This window comes from Chanodichthys erythropterus, chromosome 24 (genome assembly GCF_024489055.1).
Source record: "Chanodichthys erythropterus isolate Z2021 chromosome 24, ASM2448905v1, whole genome shotgun sequence".
NCBI lineage: Eukaryota > Metazoa > Chordata > Actinopteri > Cypriniformes > Xenocyprididae > Chanodichthys > Chanodichthys erythropterus.
This window is the reverse complement of record NC_090244.1, coordinates 13504151-13523624: the sequence shown is the minus strand read 5'-3', so window position 1 is coordinate 13523624 and position 19474 is coordinate 13504151. Positions and strand designations below refer to the sequence as shown.

At 36.4% G+C, this 19474-nt stretch overlaps 1 protein-coding gene across 1 annotated transcript in view; it reads left to right on the top strand.

Annotated features, from left to right (window-relative positions):
- Positions 1-19474, top strand: part of LOC137014774 (cyclic nucleotide-gated channel beta-1-like) — a 37537-nt gene that overhangs the window by 3984 nt on the left and 14079 nt on the right. The window contains exons 8-18 of the mRNA XM_067379294.1: positions 3362-3386; positions 3498-3588; positions 4801-4910; positions 4994-5054; positions 5159-5234; positions 5314-5341; positions 12992-13274; positions 13369-13509; positions 15064-15123; positions 15902-16175; positions 17507-17540. Coding sequence (XP_067235395.1) covers positions 3362-3386; positions 3498-3588; positions 4801-4910; positions 4994-5054; positions 5159-5234; positions 5314-5341; positions 12992-13274; positions 13369-13509; positions 15064-15123; positions 15902-16175; positions 17507-17540 — 1183 coding nt within the window. The remainder of the gene's footprint in view (positions 1-3361; positions 3387-3497; positions 3589-4800; positions 4911-4993; positions 5055-5158; positions 5235-5313; positions 5342-12991; positions 13275-13368; positions 13510-15063; positions 15124-15901; positions 16176-17506; positions 17541-19474) is intronic.

The following is a 19474-nucleotide window of genomic DNA, read 5'->3' as shown; positions in this document are numbered from 1 at the left end:
ACGCGAGTCTGTGAAAACGGTCACCGGCGACATCTTCCACATGCGTAGGCCTAATACGTGTATAGTCTATCCACCTTATTTTTCAATGCTGAAATCAGGTGTTTACTGTGAATGTGCGAGACTACCTATTTATTAGTCGCTATAGGGAAAAAACGAGAAGAATATCAAAGTGCAGTGAGTGAACTGTAAAAATAAGGTGGATAGGCATGCGCGAGGCGCCAACTTGTCTGGCATGCGTAATACAGCGTTTTAGTCGTTTGTGCGGATCCGGATAGTTTTGAAAACGTTGTCATCTGTACAAAGAAACAAACTTTTCCGTTTTTAGCCTTCGATACAATACTTAAGTGTTTAAAAATTTTTTATTTTTTTTTTTTTTTTATATGTTTATTTATATGTGATATTAATATTTATTATATTTAATAAATATTAAAGGGTAACGTTAAGTTCACCCAAAAATGAAAATTATGTCATTTATTGCTTACCCTCATGTCGTTTCACACCCGTAACACCTTCGTTAATCTTTGGAACACAAATTAAGATATTTTAGTTGAAATCCGATGGCTCCGTGAGGCCTCCATAGGGAGCAATATCACTTCCTCTCTCAAGATCCATTAATGTACTAAAAACATATTTAAATCAGTTCATGTGAATACAGTGGCTCAATATTAATATTATAAAGCGACGAGAATACTTTTAGTGCGGCAAAAAAACAAAATAACGACTTATTTAGTGATGGCCGATTTCAAAACACTGCTTCAGGAAGATTCGAAGCATAAATGAATCAGTGTATCGAATCATGAATCGGATCGCGGGTCAAAACCGCCAAAACTGCTGAAATCACGTGACTTTGGCGCTCCGAACTGCAGATTCGATACACAGATTCACAATTCAATGCTTTCTAAAGCAGTGTTTTGAAATCGGCCATCACTAAATAAGTCGTTATTTTGTTTTTTTGCCGCTCCAAAAGTATTCTCGCCGCTTTATAATATTAATATTGAAGCACTGTACTCACATGAACTGATTTAAATATGTTTTTAGTACCTTTAATGGATCTTGACAGAGGAAGTGACATTGCTCCCTATGGAGGCCTCACTGAGCCATCGGATTTCAACTAAAATATATTAATTTGTGTTCTTACGGGTATGAAACGACATGAGGGTAAGTAATAAATGACAGAATTTTCATTTTTGGATGAACTAACCCTTTAATATATTAAGAATATAAATATTACAAAATACATATCTGCTATTTATTATTGATGATAATAATAAATATATTAAGAATTATAATAATAATTATATTATTAACAATAACTATTTAATCTATAGCTAGAAAAGGAAAGATAAACTTTTCTGATTGTTGGCTTGCCTGAAACTAAATAATATTATTTGTTATTTATAATTAATTAGAATTATAGTACATTTATATGATACACTTAACCCTTTAACTGCCTGCTCGACCAAATGGTAGAGCACATTTTGAGTCACCATATTTCACTGAGAGGAGTACCTATCTTAACTCAAGCTGATTGAGCCATCTCTACCATCTGGTTGAGGTATGTTATGCCAAAAAAATCCACTAGATGTCAGAGTGTCAATCAACAGCACTTGTTACACTTCCTCAAACATGGATGTCAGAAACAAAGAAATCACTCCTGCCTGCCATGTGAACTGTTCTTGGTGAAAATTTGCAAGGTAAGCAATTTTTTTTGACATATTACACTGTAAGAGCCCTAACTTTACAAAATTATGTTACTTGGTGCCATGAGAGAACTTTAGTATGTTTCAAATAATTTTTCAAAAACATGCTCAACCAAACGGTTGATTTGTCAAGTCAAGTCAAATTTATTGACTTGACTTGACAAATCACTGACTTGATTTGTCACTTAAAGGTAAATGCAGAAAAGCTAAGGTAATGTTTTCAGATCATCAATTTCTGCAGTCAGAATGGACTATTTGCTGAGAAATATAAACTTCTGATCATTATTAGCTATGAATATGACAGCTATTGTTATTTCCTCATGAATATGATGAGATAATTTCTTAAATGTGTATTTTTTTGCCACTTTTGCATATTTTTTTGATGTAAATATAATGAATTCATTGAATTAATGTGTGGAAATCATAATTATCAGAGGCAATTACTTCTTAAATGACATGCTGGTGAACTAATATTACTAAAATTGTAAGAGATTGTTATTTATTTGTTTGTTGTTGCTTTTTTTACAGTTACTAGATGGATGTCAACAGTTTCTATGGTACAAGAACATGCACTCTTTCAGGCCCTTGTCCCAGAAAACCCCCCAGATCCTGATGCTGATCTCAGTGATGTTGATGACCCAATAGAGGATCCAAATTATCACCCTGTCTGAGAAGAGAAATGTTCATATGTCAAAAAAAAAAAAAGAAAAATCCTGTTGCACTACCACACGTGATGGCGTTTCTTGAATCATAAAAGCCTAAAATGCCATTATATTGCTGTCTTTTGCTATTTTGTTTAGTTTTTGAATGCAGAAAGAATGTAATGTCTTTATTTTTGTTACTTTTAGTTATTTGTGTTATTTATTTTTGTTTATTGTTAAAAAAACAAGAAAACATGTAATTTTCTGTCATAAAATGAAAATCTGAAATATTTTATAGAATATTTCAATCAATAAACAAGATTCAATATATAAAACTATTTTATTTTGATTATGCTTGAAATAAATTAGTATTATAGTTCATATTTTTTGAATTTCATAGTATGTGTATGAATTTTTTTATTTTACCTTTAAGTGCCATCTCAACCATTTGGTAGAGGCCGATATTTTAAAAATTATGGGATGTATTGAAAAAACTGTGGTAACTAGTGATATAATGAGATAAAAAATGCAAACAAAATTTTTTTCAAATGCTTTTTTCTTGGTGGGGCAGTTAAAGGGTTAAAAAAACTATTGTTTCCTTTGTCTAATGTTTTCATTTTCTTTTACTGTTTACTTCAGATCTATGATGTAGATGCATAATTAAAAACTTGGATATAGTACATAAAATATATCAAAAACAATAATTGTTCTAAAATTAATGTTATTGTGAATATATTTAAAATATTAATAGAAAATCATAATGCAGTTGTTATTAATTTGTAAACAATAACTATTTAATAATATATTGCTAGAAATGGAAAGTTAAAATGGAAACTTTGATTGTTCACTTGTCTAAAGCTATATGTTATTATTAGATATATAATAAATTATGGTTATGAATAGTACATTTATAATACATTTAAAAAAACATTGAATTCTTGCAAATCAAAATGAATTATGTTTGCTGTTTTCCTTTTGTCTTATTTACTGTTTTCATTTTCTTTTTTCTGTTTGCTTAAGGTATATGATATCAAGGAACTCCCAGGTGTGTATCAGTCAGTTTGCGTTATGGAAAACGGCAAGAGCATGAGTTGAATGAATAATCTCTGTTTGATTTAGTATCAGTTAGTTCATGCATGTGTATCTCTTACACCAGATTCAGAGCCTTTGCCACATATACCAGTAGTAGAGCTGGTGTCAGAAGACGAGGTGTCTGAGGTGGAAAACCCTGGTCAGTTCCCTCCCAAGTGAGTGTCATTCTGTGAAGCACACAGGGGAAAACGGTGACATATTAGGTGCAAATTAGGTACCTTAAAGGGATAGTTCACCCAGAAATTAAAATGTTGTCATTTACTCACCCTCATGTTGTTCCAAACCTCTGAGTTTCTTTCTTTTGTTGAAGACAAAAGAATTTTGACAGTTGACGGCACCCATTGACTTCCATATTTTTTATCCTTCAGTGGATGTTAATGGGTGCCGTCAACTGTCTGGTTACCAACATTCTTTAAAATATCTTATTTTGTGTTCAACAGACGAAAGAAACTCGTACAGGTTTGAGGGTAAGTAAATGATGACAGAATTGTCATTTTTGTTTGAACTATCCCTTTAAGGTTTTTTTTGCCAAGGCAAGCGTCATTATTATATTCAGAATCACATGTAGGGAATCTCACAGAGACTTAAAGTTGGCATGAAATGGAAGTTCTGATCATCTTTTCTTCCCTATTGTGATGTATATGCGAGTTGAACAGCTTCTTGTACAAGAAAAAAAAATGTAGGGCAGGACTTGATTTTGTCCATCGTCAATTAATTGGATGGTTGTGGTTTGCTATAGGGCTGTCAAATGATTAATCGCGATTAATCGCATACAAAATAAAAGTTTGAGTTTGCCTAATATATGTGTGAGTACTGTGTGTAATTAATATGTATATAGAAATACACACAAATTAATGTATATATTTAAGAGAAATGTTATGTACAAAATATTTTTATTTATATATATAATATAAATTATATAAAAATATAAATAAATAAATATTCTTGTAAATATTTCTCAAATATATACATGAACATGTTTGTATTTATATATACATAATAATTACACACAGTACTCACACACATATTAGGCAAACTCAAACTTTTATTTTGTATGCGATTAATCGCGATTAATCGTTTGACAGCCCTAGTTTTCTATTGGTCGATCTCATGTGAGTGACAGGTTGCCCCGCCCTCATGCCATTAAACATGTCATCAGAGAAGAGAAGAGATGTCTTCGCAAGAGGGAGGGAAAGTTATTTTGATTAAAGATTACGAGGGCACGATAATTTTAAAAAAATTATGATGTGCACATATAATTTATAATAAACAATGCAATAATCCATAAAAAATAAGAATGGCCAATTCTGATTTCACAGTGACTTAAAGCCAAGTTCTTTTCTTTGCTTTTTTCAATGTGTGAACAGTGTAATGAGCTGGATAAAGAACGGCTTCCAGAATGCTATGCCGCACCATGTGACCAGACCCCCAAATTCCAATTCCTCAACACCGAGGTCATCACAATGCTCAAACAAAGGTATTGTTCGAATGGAAAAAGCTACATTTTTAAAGACTGTACCTGTTTGGTGAAAAACAAAACACTATTTCTTAAATCAACAGTATATTCACCTCCTCCAGAGTCAGTAACCAGCATGACGGAGATCGATATAAAAACTCCCAGGTGAGTCACGTCAAATTTGATTCATTCTTTTGCAACTGCTTACAGGATATATGCGTATTAGTGTAGATGTCCAGTTGATGACCCATGCGTTCTCTTGTTTTCAGTATGGTGGGCAGGATTGTTCAGGGCCTGGGTCTTTCAATGCCACAGCCGGTGCTTAAAAACAAAGAAATATGTTTGGTAAGTAAGGGGCAATGCTTTGACGTTATTACCTTGGGTTTAATAGTTCTTTCTCCAAACTGACTCCCTTTCTTTCCAGCAGGAGGACGGGAGGATTGCGCAAAATGGTGAGTAAGATGTTCCTCCTTCAACACTGTTAACGCTGTTTTTCATAACAAACTCAGTTTGTTTCTTGGAAACTCTAGTGTGGTTTCAGTTGAATATGAAAACCCATAAAGATCATTGCCTGCGTAACAACATGACCCACTCTGTGAGACATTTGAATACAAGAAAGACTTCAGGGTGAGCGATTCTGCTGCAGTGTAGGACAAACTCATAACTCAGTCCATCTTCTCCTTCTGTTACAGGGGGGAGGACACTGAGAACCCCTTAAACAAAAGGAGAGAGAGCGCAACAGCATTACACAAAGTCACAGACAAATGGACAGTGGAGACACATGCATTTGAATAGTGGCTTTGTAGCTCTTTTGAATGACCAGGCAGCTATGAAAATCTAATGAATGTAATGCTTGACCTTCTCTGTACTGTATAATTAACTAAAAACAAATGTAGTTTTAATAAGACTGATGTTTAAGTTTAAACACAGACTCTGAATATTGTATGAATAGCTGGAGTCTCTCAGATGGGTGATTGTTGTTTGCTGCAGTGATCTTTGTGAATTGATGTTTAGATTGGACTGACTGTACATGTTTTCCTTATAGTTGACTAATATATGTTTCAAATATAAATATTTATAAATAAAATTGTATTACCTTGACTTATATATGTGACTGCTTTTAAGTCATATACGAAAGTTTAGGGTTGGTAAGATTTTAGTGTTTTTGAAAGAAGGCTCTTATGCTCACCATACCATATAGTAATATTGTGAAATTTTATTACAATTTAAAATAATGATCCTTCAGAAATCATTCTAATATGCTGATTTGCTGCTTACTAAACATTTTTTATCATCAATGTTGAAAACATTTATGCTGATTAATATTTTTGTGAGTCTTTCAGAATTCATTGATGAATATAAAGTTCAAAGGAACAGCATTTATTTAAAATGGAAATCTTTTGTAACATTATCTTTTATGTCACTTTTGATGAATTGAATGCATCTTTGCTGAATAAAAGTATTATTTATTTTAAAAAAAAATCTTACTGACCCCAAACTTTTGAACAGTATTGCACACTTTATATGTTTTGATTTATTGTCATTTAATCTTTATGTATTTAATGTATATTAATATTTAATATACTTCATGCTAATAATTATTAATATTGTATTAATAAATTGCATTAATAAAGGAAAATGCATGATTGCATTCCTGTGTAAAAGGTTCAGTCTTTTTTGGCTTTAAAAAAATTTAATTAAATTAAAACACATGCAGATAACTTTGCTTTCATCCAAAGTAATTAACCATAAGTAATAAAATGAATAATAAATATTACAATATTTTCTAAGCACTCAAATGCCATTGTATCCTGATGTTTGAAATGTTAAAGGGTTAGTTCACTTCTGAATGAAAATTTCCTGATAACTTACTCACCCCCATGTCATCCAAGATGTTTTTCTTTCTTTCTTCAGTCAAAAAGAAATTACAGTTTTTGAGGAAAACATTCCAGGATTTTTCTCCAAATAGTGGACTTCAACAGGGTTCAATGGGTTGAAGGTCCAAATTGCAGTTTCAGTGCAGCTTCAAAGGGCTCTACATGATCCCAGCAGAGGAATAAGGGTCTTATCTAGCGAAACAATTGGTCATTTTCTAAAAAAAAAATCACAAATGCTCACCTTGCACTAGCTCTGCGATCCGCCACACATGACGTAATCACGTTGGAAAGGACACGCATTACATAAGTGAAAGTAAAGATTAATAATCATAGCAAACATGCAAAGATTAAGCCAAACGGGCTTTACAAAAAAAAAAAAAAAGTGGTAAAACAACGATGTCGGACGATTTTGAAGTTGGAGTTTTTCGCCTTACTACAGTACTTCCCTACGGTGGCCCAGTAGTGCACAACACAACGAAATTTTAAAAAGCAAACATAAGTTCACAACACAACGGAATCAAGCCACAACACAACGGAATAAAGCCACAACACAACGAAATCAAGCCACAACACAACGGAATAAAGCCACAACACAACGAAATCAAGCCACAACACAACGGAATAAAGCCACAACACAACGAAATCAAGCCACAACACAACGGAATAAAGCCACAACACAACGAAATCAAGCCACAACACAACAGAATAAAGCCACAACACAACGAAATCGAGCCACAACACAACGGAATAAAGCCACAACACAACGAAATCGAGCCACAACACAACAGAATAAAGCCACAACACAACGAAATCGAGCCACAACACAACGGAATAAAGCCACAACACAACGAAATTTTAAAAAGCAAACATAAGTTCACAACACAACGGAATCAAGCCACAACACAACGGAATAAAGCCACAACACAACGAAATCAAGCCACAACACAACGGAATAAAGCCACAACACAACGAAATCAAGCCACAACACAACAGAATAAAGCCACAACACAACGAAATCGAGCCACAACACAACGGAATAAAGCCACAACACAACGAAATCGAGCCACAACACAACAGAATAAAGCCACAACACAACGAAATCGAGCCACAACACAACGGAATAAAGCCACAACACAACGAAATTTTAAAAAGCAAACATAAGTTCACAACACAACGAAATCAAGCCACAACACAACGGAATAAAGCCACAACACAACGAAATCAAGCCACAACACAACGGAATAAAGCCACAACACAACGAAATCAAGCCACAACACAACAGAATAAAGCCACAACACAACGAAATCGAGCCACAACACAACGGAATAAAGCCACAACACAACGAAATCGAGCCACAACACAACGGAATAAAGCCACAACACAACGAAATCGAGCCACAACACAACGGAATAAAGCCACAACACAACGGAATAAAGCCACAACACAACGAAATCGAGCCACAACACAACGGAATAAAGCCACAACACAACGAAATCGAAGCCACAACACAACGGAATAAAGCCACAACACAACGAAATCGAGCCACAACACAACAGAATAAAGCCACAACACAACGGAATAAAGCCACAACACAACGAAATCGAGCCACAACACAACGGAATAAAGCCACAACACAACGGAATAAAGCCACAACACAACGAAATCGAGCCACAACACAACGGAATAAAGCCACAACACAACGGAATAAAGCCACAACACAACGAAATCGAGCCACAACACAACGGAATAAAGCCACAACACAACGAAATCGAGCCACAACACAACGGAATAAAGCCACAACACAACGAAATCGAGCCACAACACAACAGAATAAAGCCACAACACAACGGAATAAAGCCACAACACAACGAAATCGAGCCACAACACAACGGAATAAAGCCACAACACAACGGAATAAAGCCACAACACAACGAAATCGAGCCACAACACAACGGTATAAAGCCACAACACAACGGAATAAAGCCACAACACAACGGAATAAAGCCACAACACAACGAAATCGAGCCACAACACAACGGAATAAAGCCACAACACAACGAAATCGAGCCACAACACAACGGAATAAAGCCACAACACAACGAAATCGAGCCACAACACAACAGAATAAAGCCACAACACAACGGAATAAAGCCACAACACAACGAAATCGAGCCACAACACAACGGAATAAAGCCACAACACAACGGAATAAAGCCACAACACAACGAAATCGAGCCACAACACAACGGTATAAAGCCACAACACAACGGTATAAAGCCACAACACAACGGAATAAAGCCACAACACAACGAAATCGAGCCACAACACAACGGAATAAAGCCACAACACAACGAAATCGAGCCACAACACAACGGAATAAAGCCACAACACAACGAAATCGAGCCACAACACAACGAAATCGAGCCACAACACAACGGAATAAAGCCACAACACAACGAAATCGAGCCACAACACAACGGAATAAAGCCACAACACAACGAAATCAAGCCACAACACAACGGAATAAAGCCACAACACAACGAAATCAAGCCACAACACAACGGAATAAAGCCACAACACAACGAAATCAAGCCACAACACAACGGAATAAAGCCACAACACAACGAAATCAAGCCACAACACAACGGAATAAAGCCACAACACAACGAAATCGAGCCACAACACAACAGAATAAAGCCACAACACAACGAAATCGAGCCACAACACAACGGAATAAAGCCACAACACAACGAAATTTTAAAAAGCAAACATAAGTTCACAACACAACGGAATCAAGCCACAACACAACGGAATAAAGCCACAACACAACGAAATCAAGCCACAACACAACGGAATAAAGCCACAACACAACGAAATCAAGCCACAACACAACGGAATAAAGCCACAACACAACGAAATCAAGCCACAACACAACAGAATAAAGCCACAACACAACGAAATCGAGCCACAACACAACGGAATAAAGCCACAACACAACGAAATCGAGCCACAACACAACGGAATAAAGCCACAACACAACGAAATCGAGCCACAACACAACGGAATAAAGCCACAACACAACGGAATAAAGCCACAACACAACGAAATCGAGCCACAACACAACGGAATAAAGCCACAACACAACGAAATCGAGCCACAACACAACAGAATAAAGCCACAACACAACGGAATAAAGCCACAACACAACGAAATCGAGCCACAACACAACGGAATAAAGCCACAACACAACGGAATAAAGCCACAACACAACGAAATCGAGCCACAACACAACGGTATAAAGCCACAACACAACGGAATAAAGCCACAACACAACGGAATAAAGCCACAACACAACGAAATCGAGCCACAACACAACGGTATAAAGCCACAACACAACGGAATAAAGCCACAACACAACGAAATCGAGCCACAACACAACGGAATAAAGCCACAACACAACGAAATCGAGCCACAACACAACGGAATAAAGCCACAACACAACGAAATCGAGCCACAACACAACGAAATCGAGCCACAACACAACGGAATAAAGCCACAACACAACGAAATCGAGCCACAACACAACGGAATAAAGCCACAACACAACGGAATAAAGCCACAACACAACGGAAAAAAGCCACAACACAATGGTATAAAGCCACAACACAACGGAATAAAGCCACAACACAACGAAATCGAGCCACAACACAACAGAATAAAGCCACAACACAACGAAATCGAGCCACAACACAACGGAATAAAGCCACAACACAACGAAATCGAGCCACAACACAACAGAATAAAGCCACAACACAACGAAATCGAGCCACAACACAACGGAATAAAGCCACAACACAACGAAATTTTAAAAAGCAAACATAAGTTCACAACACAACGGAATCAAGCCACAACACAACGGAATAAAGCCACAACACAACAGAATAAAGCCACAACACAACGAAATCGAGCCACAACACAACGAAATCAAGCCACAACACAACAGAATAAAGCCACAACACAACGAAATCGAGCCACAACACAACGAAATCAAGCCACAACACAACAGAATAAAGCCACAACACAACGGAATAAAGCCACAACACAATGGAATAAAGCCACAACACAACGGAAAAAAGCCACAACACAACGGTATAAAGCCACAACACAACGGAAAAAAGCCACAACACAACGGAATCAAGCCACAACACAACAGAATAAAGCCACAACACAACGGTATAAAGCCACAACACAACGGAAAAAAGCCACAACACAACGGTATAAAGCCACAACACAACGGAAAAAAGCCACAACACAACGGAATCAAGCCACAACACAACGGAAAAAAGCCACAACACAACGGAATCAAGCCACAACACAACAGAATAAAGCCACAACACAACGGTATAAAGCCACAACACAACGGAAAAAAGCCACAACACAACGGAATAAAGCCACAACACAACGGTATAAAGCCACAACACAACGGAAAAAAGCCACAACACAACGAAATTGATCCACAACACAGCGGAAATGCTCCCAACCACTAGGGAGCTCATTAAAGTTAGTTTTCCTTGCCACTGTTCTAGAGAGTCAGCAGTAATATCAATACCACGATTAGTTTAAACAGTATGTAAACATTGTATATCGACATGAAATATTAATTAAAAATCACCTACGTGCACAATAGCTTCATATTTATACTTGTGAATGATTTGACACGATACCACGGCGCATGATGAAGGGAACGTCTGCCAATCCCACCAAGTGGTTAAAACGTATAATTTGTATTCATTAAAATTACTTTTAACATTTAAAAACAGACATATTCAAATTCCAAAGCTTGTCAGTCTTACCAACAGGAACTAACAACCTTCGGAATTTTAACATGTCTGTTTTTAAATGTTAAAAGTAATTTTAATGAAAACACCGCGCCCTGGTATCGCGTCAAATCATTCACAAGTATAAATATGAAGCTATCGTGAACGTAGTTGATTTTTAATTAATATTTCATGTCGATATACAATGCTTACATACTTAAAACTAATCATGGTATTGATATATTTGTAAAACTGTCGACTTTATAGAACAGTGGCAAGGAATAGTAATATTACTGAGCTCTGAGAGCCCCCTAGTGGTCGGGAGCATTTCCGTTGTGTTGTGGTTTGATTCCGTTGTGTTGTGGCTTGATTCCGTTGTGTTGTGGCTTGATTCCGTTGTGTTGTGGCTTGATTTCATTGTGTTGTGGCTTGATTCCGTTGTGTTGTGGCTTGATTTCATTGTGTTGTGGCTTGATTCCGTTGTGTTGTGGCTTGATTTCATTGTGTTGTGGCTTGATTCCGTTGTGTTGTGGCTTGATTTCATTGTGTTGTGGCTTGATTCCGTTGTGTTGTGGCTTGATTCCGTTGTGTTGTGGCTTGATTTCATTGTGTTGTGGCTTGATTCCGTTGTGTTGTGGCTTGATTTCATTGTGTTGCTGCTTTATTCCGTTGTGTTGTGGCTTGATTCCGTTGTGTTGTGGCTTGATTCCGTTGTGTTGTGGCTTGATTTCGTTGTGTTGTGGCTTGATTTCGTTGTGTTGTGGCTTGATTTCATTGTGTTGTGGCTTGATTCCGTTGTGTTGTGAACTTATGCTCGGTTTTTTAATTTCGTTGTGTTGTGCACTACTGGGCCACCATACTTCCACCTACGTCATGTGTGACCTTTCTGGCAGATCACAGAGCAGTGCAAGACAAGCATCTGTGGTTAAAAAGTATATCAATTTTAATTTTTTTAGAAAATGACCAATCGTTTCTTTAGATAAGACCCTTATTCCTCGGCTGGGATCATGTAGAGCCCTTTGAAGCTTCACTGAAAATGCAATTTGGACCTTCAACCCGTTGAACCCCAATGAAGTCCACTATATGGAGAAAAATCCTGGAATGTTTTCCTTAAAAAAACCTTATTTTGTTTTTTGACTGAAGAAAGAAAGACATGAACATCTTGGATGACATGGGGGTGAGTAAATTATCAGGAAATTGAACTAATCTTTAAGTAAATGAAAAGCAAAACAGGCTTAAATTATTGACTTGGATGACTATTCTGTTCAAAAACGCCTTATCACACAAAATTTAAAGAAACAAAAACCAGCACAGTAGTGAAAATTAAATATTGTCCCCCACAGAATCATGTGATGACATTTTAAACAGAGAATGTGACGGTCCTCAAGCATGGTTGTGTCTTCAGCAGGCAGTGCTCGATCAGATCTCATTCTTGAGGAGGTTGACTCTGAAGATGAGGCTCAAGCAAAGGAAACATGTCCAGCAGCGAACTCCCCTCTGTATTCACAACATCAGTCCCAACCTCAGACACCTTGGTCCCCGGAACAATCTCTTCCACTGAGCATCACCACACCCACACAAGCACAAATAGAGCTGGAGGATGCAGAGACCCAAACTGCACGATGGACGCCCATGATCGACAGCATCAGGAGAGAGGCGGAGGACACTGCCATATTAATCATGGAGGAACGGTAATACCTTTCACTTTTGCAGGAAGCACTGATGATCAAATAATTGAAGTAACATTAGGAACAGACTTAATTGTGGTGCTGTTTTCTTGTGCAGGTTGATACAGGAGCGTCTAGCAATGGCCCGCATGGCAGAAGAAGTGGCCCGGCAGACAGCAGAGATGGCCGTCAGGGAGTTCACACAGGCCCGGCTCGGCATTCAGACCATTGTGGAAGAGCCAGAAGATGTTGATCAAGAGTAATTCATGCACAATAACAAGAAATCAATCAGAACTATACAAACCCTCTTTGTGTGTATGACAAATATATGTACTGTATATGCATACTGTACATAAATATAGCAAAAGTATCCAGTGGGCCCCAATTTTAAATAATTATAATATTTTATTATAATATTTTAATTGTAATATTAAAAATATTATAATTAATTTAATTTTATAAATTTAACTATATATTATAATTTAAAAAGTGGCATTTATCTTAAAGAAAATAGCACAGATGCACTTTTTAAGTAAAAAATTTCACAAAAAAGCTTGTTAGGTTTCAGAATATAAAAATACATTTAAAAATGAGTACTGTCAAATCGATTAATCGCGATTAATCGCATCTAACATAAAATATTGTGTGTGTACACATACTACACACACACAGATATTGTATGTTGACAACTTTTATGTCAGATGCGATTAATTGCGATTAATCGATTTGACAGCACTTTTAAAAATAAGATCACATACAATTATTTGTTTATTTTTTTTTATTTTTTTATGTGGTTTACAAAAATATGTTTGCATATATAAAATATCAAACCAAGTGGCATCTGCAATGAAATTCAGGCACTGTCAAGTGTGATTTTTTGGGGGCTATGTCAGGGACCCAATATCCCAGTATTCAGATTATTCACTGCAAAAATGCTTTTCTTTTTTAGTATTTTTGTCTTGTTCCAGTCTAAATATCTAAAAATTCTTACATCCAGATGCTTTTACTAGATAAGTAAAATGACATGACATTTTGTCTCGTTTTCTCGAAAAATAAATAAAATGAAGTGAGTTTTTGCTTAAAATGGCTTTCCTGTAGCTCAGTGGTTAGAGCATGGCACTAGCAATGCCAAGGTCATGGGTTCGATCCCAGGGATTGCACATACTCGGATACAAAAATGTATAGTATAATGCAATGTAAGTCGCTTTGGATAAAAGCGTCTGCCAAATGCATAAATGTAAATGTAAATGTAAAACAAGCAAAATTATCTAGGGCTGCCAAATGATTAATCGCGATTAATCGCATACAAAATAAAAGTTTGAGTTTGCCTAATATATGTGAGTGTACTGTGTGTAATTATTATGTGTATATATAAATACAAATACATTCATGTATATATTTGAGAAATATTTACAAGTATATGTATTTATTTATATTTTTATATAATTTATATTATATATAAATAAAAATACTTTGTACATAAATAACATATTTCTCTTAAATATATACATTAACGTGTGTGTATTTATATATACATAATAATTACACACAGTACACCCACATCTATTATGCAAACTCAAACTTTTATTTTGTATACGATTAATCGCGATTAATCGTTTGACAGCCCTAAAATTATCTGCCAAAGGGGTAAGAAAAATAGCAAGAAAAGCGTTTTTTGCTAATATTAGCAGTCCATTAGTATGGTTTTTCAGTGACCAATCGTTAAAATTGTACCTTTTGTCCCCCTACTATTAAATATTTTGTAACATCCTTCTTATAGTTTATTAATAACTTGAATGTTTCTGTGTTACAGACTACAAGTGCTGCAGGAAGAGGACAGTGATATAGAAGTCATACGGAATCAAATCACAGAGTAAGACATCTGAAAATATTATAAAAGGCCTAAACATCACCTTGAGCTCTTTCAGGCTCACTTTTATCATAGTTTATATCAGCTGTTGTCATGCTTCCATTGTTGTTTGAGTTTTAAGTGCTTTTCACGTTGGTTTGCAGTACAAAATTAACCTGAAAGTAGTGTCTCCGTATTTGCATATCTGTGTTTTATATCAATATGGCCACACATAATACGCGCATTTCCTAGCAACCGCATTGCATCCCATAGAGGCGCGCGGTGCCCCCTCTTCGGTTGCTATAGTCACTAATCCCGCCTCTGATGCTTGTTTTCTCCCTCGTCTCAGTGAAGGATGGCGCAGGTTCTTTACTTCCAGAATGAACATAATGTCGTTCTAATTAATCGCGTCGACATATCATACAATTTGTATAACGTTCATTTATAAACAAACGCGCCAAAAAAGGATTGATATGGACACTGAATCACCTGATGCGCTCAGAGGCCGGGTTTGATTTCAAAGTAAGTTAATCATAATAAAACGACGATAACGCGTGAAAGCTAGCTTATAGCTCTCGGTTATAATATTTTGGGATTGTTTAAAATAAATGACCATACTATTTAAAAAAGATTTTTGGAAAACAAAACGGGCACATCTCTCCTCGTGTTGTTCCTTCAAGCGAAAATTGTGCTTATGTGAGTTTATTTACAGCTGACACAGATGTGTTGGTTGCTTACCGATGTGATTAGCCTGTTGTTTATGTAATAGCTGATATCAGCGCCATGCTGTGTGTATCCACAGGTGTCGAGCACCTTCAGTTAAGGAGTTCGTTCCAGAAGTACAGGAGGCAGAAGCTGTAGACACTGCGTTCACAGTTAAAACCCCTGTGGAGGAGTTCAAGTCCTCTTCACCTCTACAGGAGGAACCAGAGCCTGAATCTGAACCTGAGCCTGAGAAGCTTCATGAGGAGGAGGAAGAGCCCGGAGACTCCAGTGAAGCCGAAGAAGAACCTGACCCCATCACTCAACAACCTCAGTCCATTAAAAGCACCTCCGTTTCACGAACTGATTCACCGGTAATGTATTTGCTCTGTCCAACTTTAAACTTAAAATATCATAATACTGGTCCTCCGGCTTTCATTTTAAATGGGTCGTTTTACTTCTGTGTAATTGACTTTTCACTTGATATTCATTGTGTACACCAAGTACATAAAACTCCCTCTGGAGTTAAAGGTGCAATATGTAAGAATTTTGCAGTAAAATATCCAAAAACCACTAGGCCAGTGTTATATATTTTGTTCACTTGAGTACTTACAATATCCCAAATGTTTCCAACTATTTGTAAATCGTGAGAAAATTGCAATTTAATCAAGGCTCCGGGACATGTGAGGAGTCGCCTGTCAATAGCGTCATACCCACGTTACCCTCGGTTTCCGGATTTATTTTGTAGAAACCATGGAAACACCAAAGACGCTTTAATATTTACATGTTTTAATAGGCAAGGGAAAAACTGTTTTGATATATTTATAGACAGAAAACGAATTTATTGTTATATAGCTCAACATGTTTAGTCTTATTGTTTAAATCTAATTTTCTTGTTTTTTTTTTTTTTTTTTTTTTTTTTTTGCGAGTACCATGCTTTACCATGCCTCAGAGAGAAACACTATTTTGTCAAGCAGCTAACATAGCATAATCAGATGCAGCTTTATTTTTAGTAACAGTAATACAGCATTGTCTCCATCATACAATATGTTTAAAAATTAATTACATGCCATTTATCAACACAAGTCATCCAGCATTTAATGATATTCTAATATCGATCTATCTTACTGCAGTGTGTAACAGTGTCTCACAGCAGCCGCCGAGCGAACGCACAGAGTAACGTTATAACATCATTTTCAACACACTTAAATGTATGTAATATGATAAACAGAGCTGCGTTACCTCATACTCATGACCGGAAAAGCGGAAGCGGTGCCGGCGACTGTGTCATAATAAAAGTTCTGCTGAGGCGTGTCTCGCACAATCACTCCAGTGGCCTCGTTCAGTTCCCTCAACACTTGGTCCTGCTCTGTTTCATACTACAGTAACGTTAATAATCTATGAACATGACTTCGTCCAGAGTCCCATCCCGATTCTATTCCACAGACCGTGAGGTGGAGACCACATGTCCCAAGATTCCAAACGCTCAAACTTGGCGTCATCAAGCTACGCCTTTGTTTTGAATAAGCCTCTAGTGACCTCTAGCGGACAGAAAATATTACATATTGCACCTTTAAGTACACAGTGCTCATATGCATCATACTGCATTGATCATATTTTTTCTTTGTACTAGTGCTGCTTTTTTCTTCTTTGTTAAAGTGTTTGAAGTAATTGTCTTATATTTCTGTTATTTTGCTTTGTGTAGGTGGAGAGTGCAGCTACTGAAGAGGAAAATAGTGGTGAGTGTTTATCACAGTTATTCTAAATATAGATCACCCAAATACCTTGACGCTAACATGGTAAAAAGCCAAAGAGTGACATCGCAAAAATTACTTATATTTCCTTAACATTTTTATTACTCGGATGTAACAAATCACATACAGTGGCTCCAAAAAGTATTTTTCGACACTTTTAGACATTTAAGCCACACCTGAAAATGTATTAACATTGTAATTTACATTAATGATTACGTATGTTTGACAACCAGAAAGTGTAATGTAAACCAGTATGTTTTCCAGAAAAGGCGTTTATTAGTTAATTGCCATTTTGGAGTTTCCTGTATATGCCTAATTATTATAACAGTATAATTTTCAGCTAATTTAAATGAATAGTTCATGCAAAAATGAAAATTATCCCATGATTTACTCACCCATCCTAGCCATCCTAGGGTGTAGTCTTGCTCTTCCAAGCTTTATAATAGTAATAAAGGGGGCATAAGATTTTGAAGCCCAAAAAAGTGCATCCATCCATTATAAAAGTAATCCATACGGCTCCAGGGAGTTAATTAATGCCTTCTGAAGCAAAGCGATGGGTTTTTGTAAGAAAAATATCCATATTCAAAACTTTATTAACTATAATATCTAGCTTAAAGGTGCCCTAGAACTTTTAAAAAAAAAATTTAATATAAGTCTAAGGTGTCCCCTGAATGTGTCTGTGAAGTTTCAGCTCAAAATACCTCATAGATTTTTTTTAATTCATTTTTTTAACTGCCTATTTTGGGGAATCATTATAAATGAGCCGATTCAGGGCTACTGGCCCTTTAATTCTCGTGCTCCACACCCACGGAGCTCGCGCTTAACTTGAACAGTGCATAAACAAAGTATACACAGCTAATATAACCCTCAAATGGATTTTTACAAAGTGTTCGTCATGCATGCGGCATGCATGCGTCAGATTATGTGAGTATTGTATACTGTTATATTGTTTACATTTGATTCTGAATGAATTTGAGGCTGTGCTCCGTGGCTAACGGCTAATGCTACACTGTTGGAGAGATTAATAAAGAAGGAAGTTGTTTATGAATTATACAGACTGCAAGTGTTTAATAATGAAAATAGCGACGGCTCTTGTCTCCGTGAATACAGTAAGAAACGACGGTAACTTTAACCACATTTAACAGTACATTAGCAACATGCTAATGAAACATTTAGAAAGACAATTTACAAATATCACTAAAAATACCATGTTATCATGGATCATTATTGCTCCATCTGCCATTTTTCGCTATTGTTCTTGCTTGCTTACCTAGTGTGATGATTCAGCTGTGCACAGATCCAGACGTAATACTGGCTGCCCTTGTGTAATGCCTTTCATAATGTTGGGATCATGGGCTGGCATATGCAAATATTGGGGGCGTACATATTAATGATCCCGACTGTTACGTAACAGTCGTGTTATGTTGAGATTCGCCTGTTTTTTCGGAGGTCTTTTAAACAAATGAGATTTATATAAGGAGGAGGAAACAATGGAGTTTGAGACTCACTGTATGTCATTTCCATGTACTGAACTCTTGTTATTTGACTATGCCAAGATAAATAAATTTTTCATTCGAGGGCACCTTTAACTACACCAAAAGAGTAACCTCTGATGCGATGTAGGATGTAATAATGAACGCAGAACTGTTTTTCTGAACGCAGAATTTGTTTGAACCGCGAGAGGCGTCTAAGATTACACTGTTCTGTAATCATAGTAATACCTAAATCGACGCGTATAGCCATCTGCCGGAAGCTAGTTATTATAGTTTATAAAGTTTTAAATATGGATATTTTTCTTATAAAAACCCATCGCTTTGCTCCTGAAGGCCTTTATTAATCCCCCGGAGCTGTATGGATTATTTTTATGATGGATGGATGCACTTTTTGGGCTTAAAAACTCACGCCCCATTCACTACCAT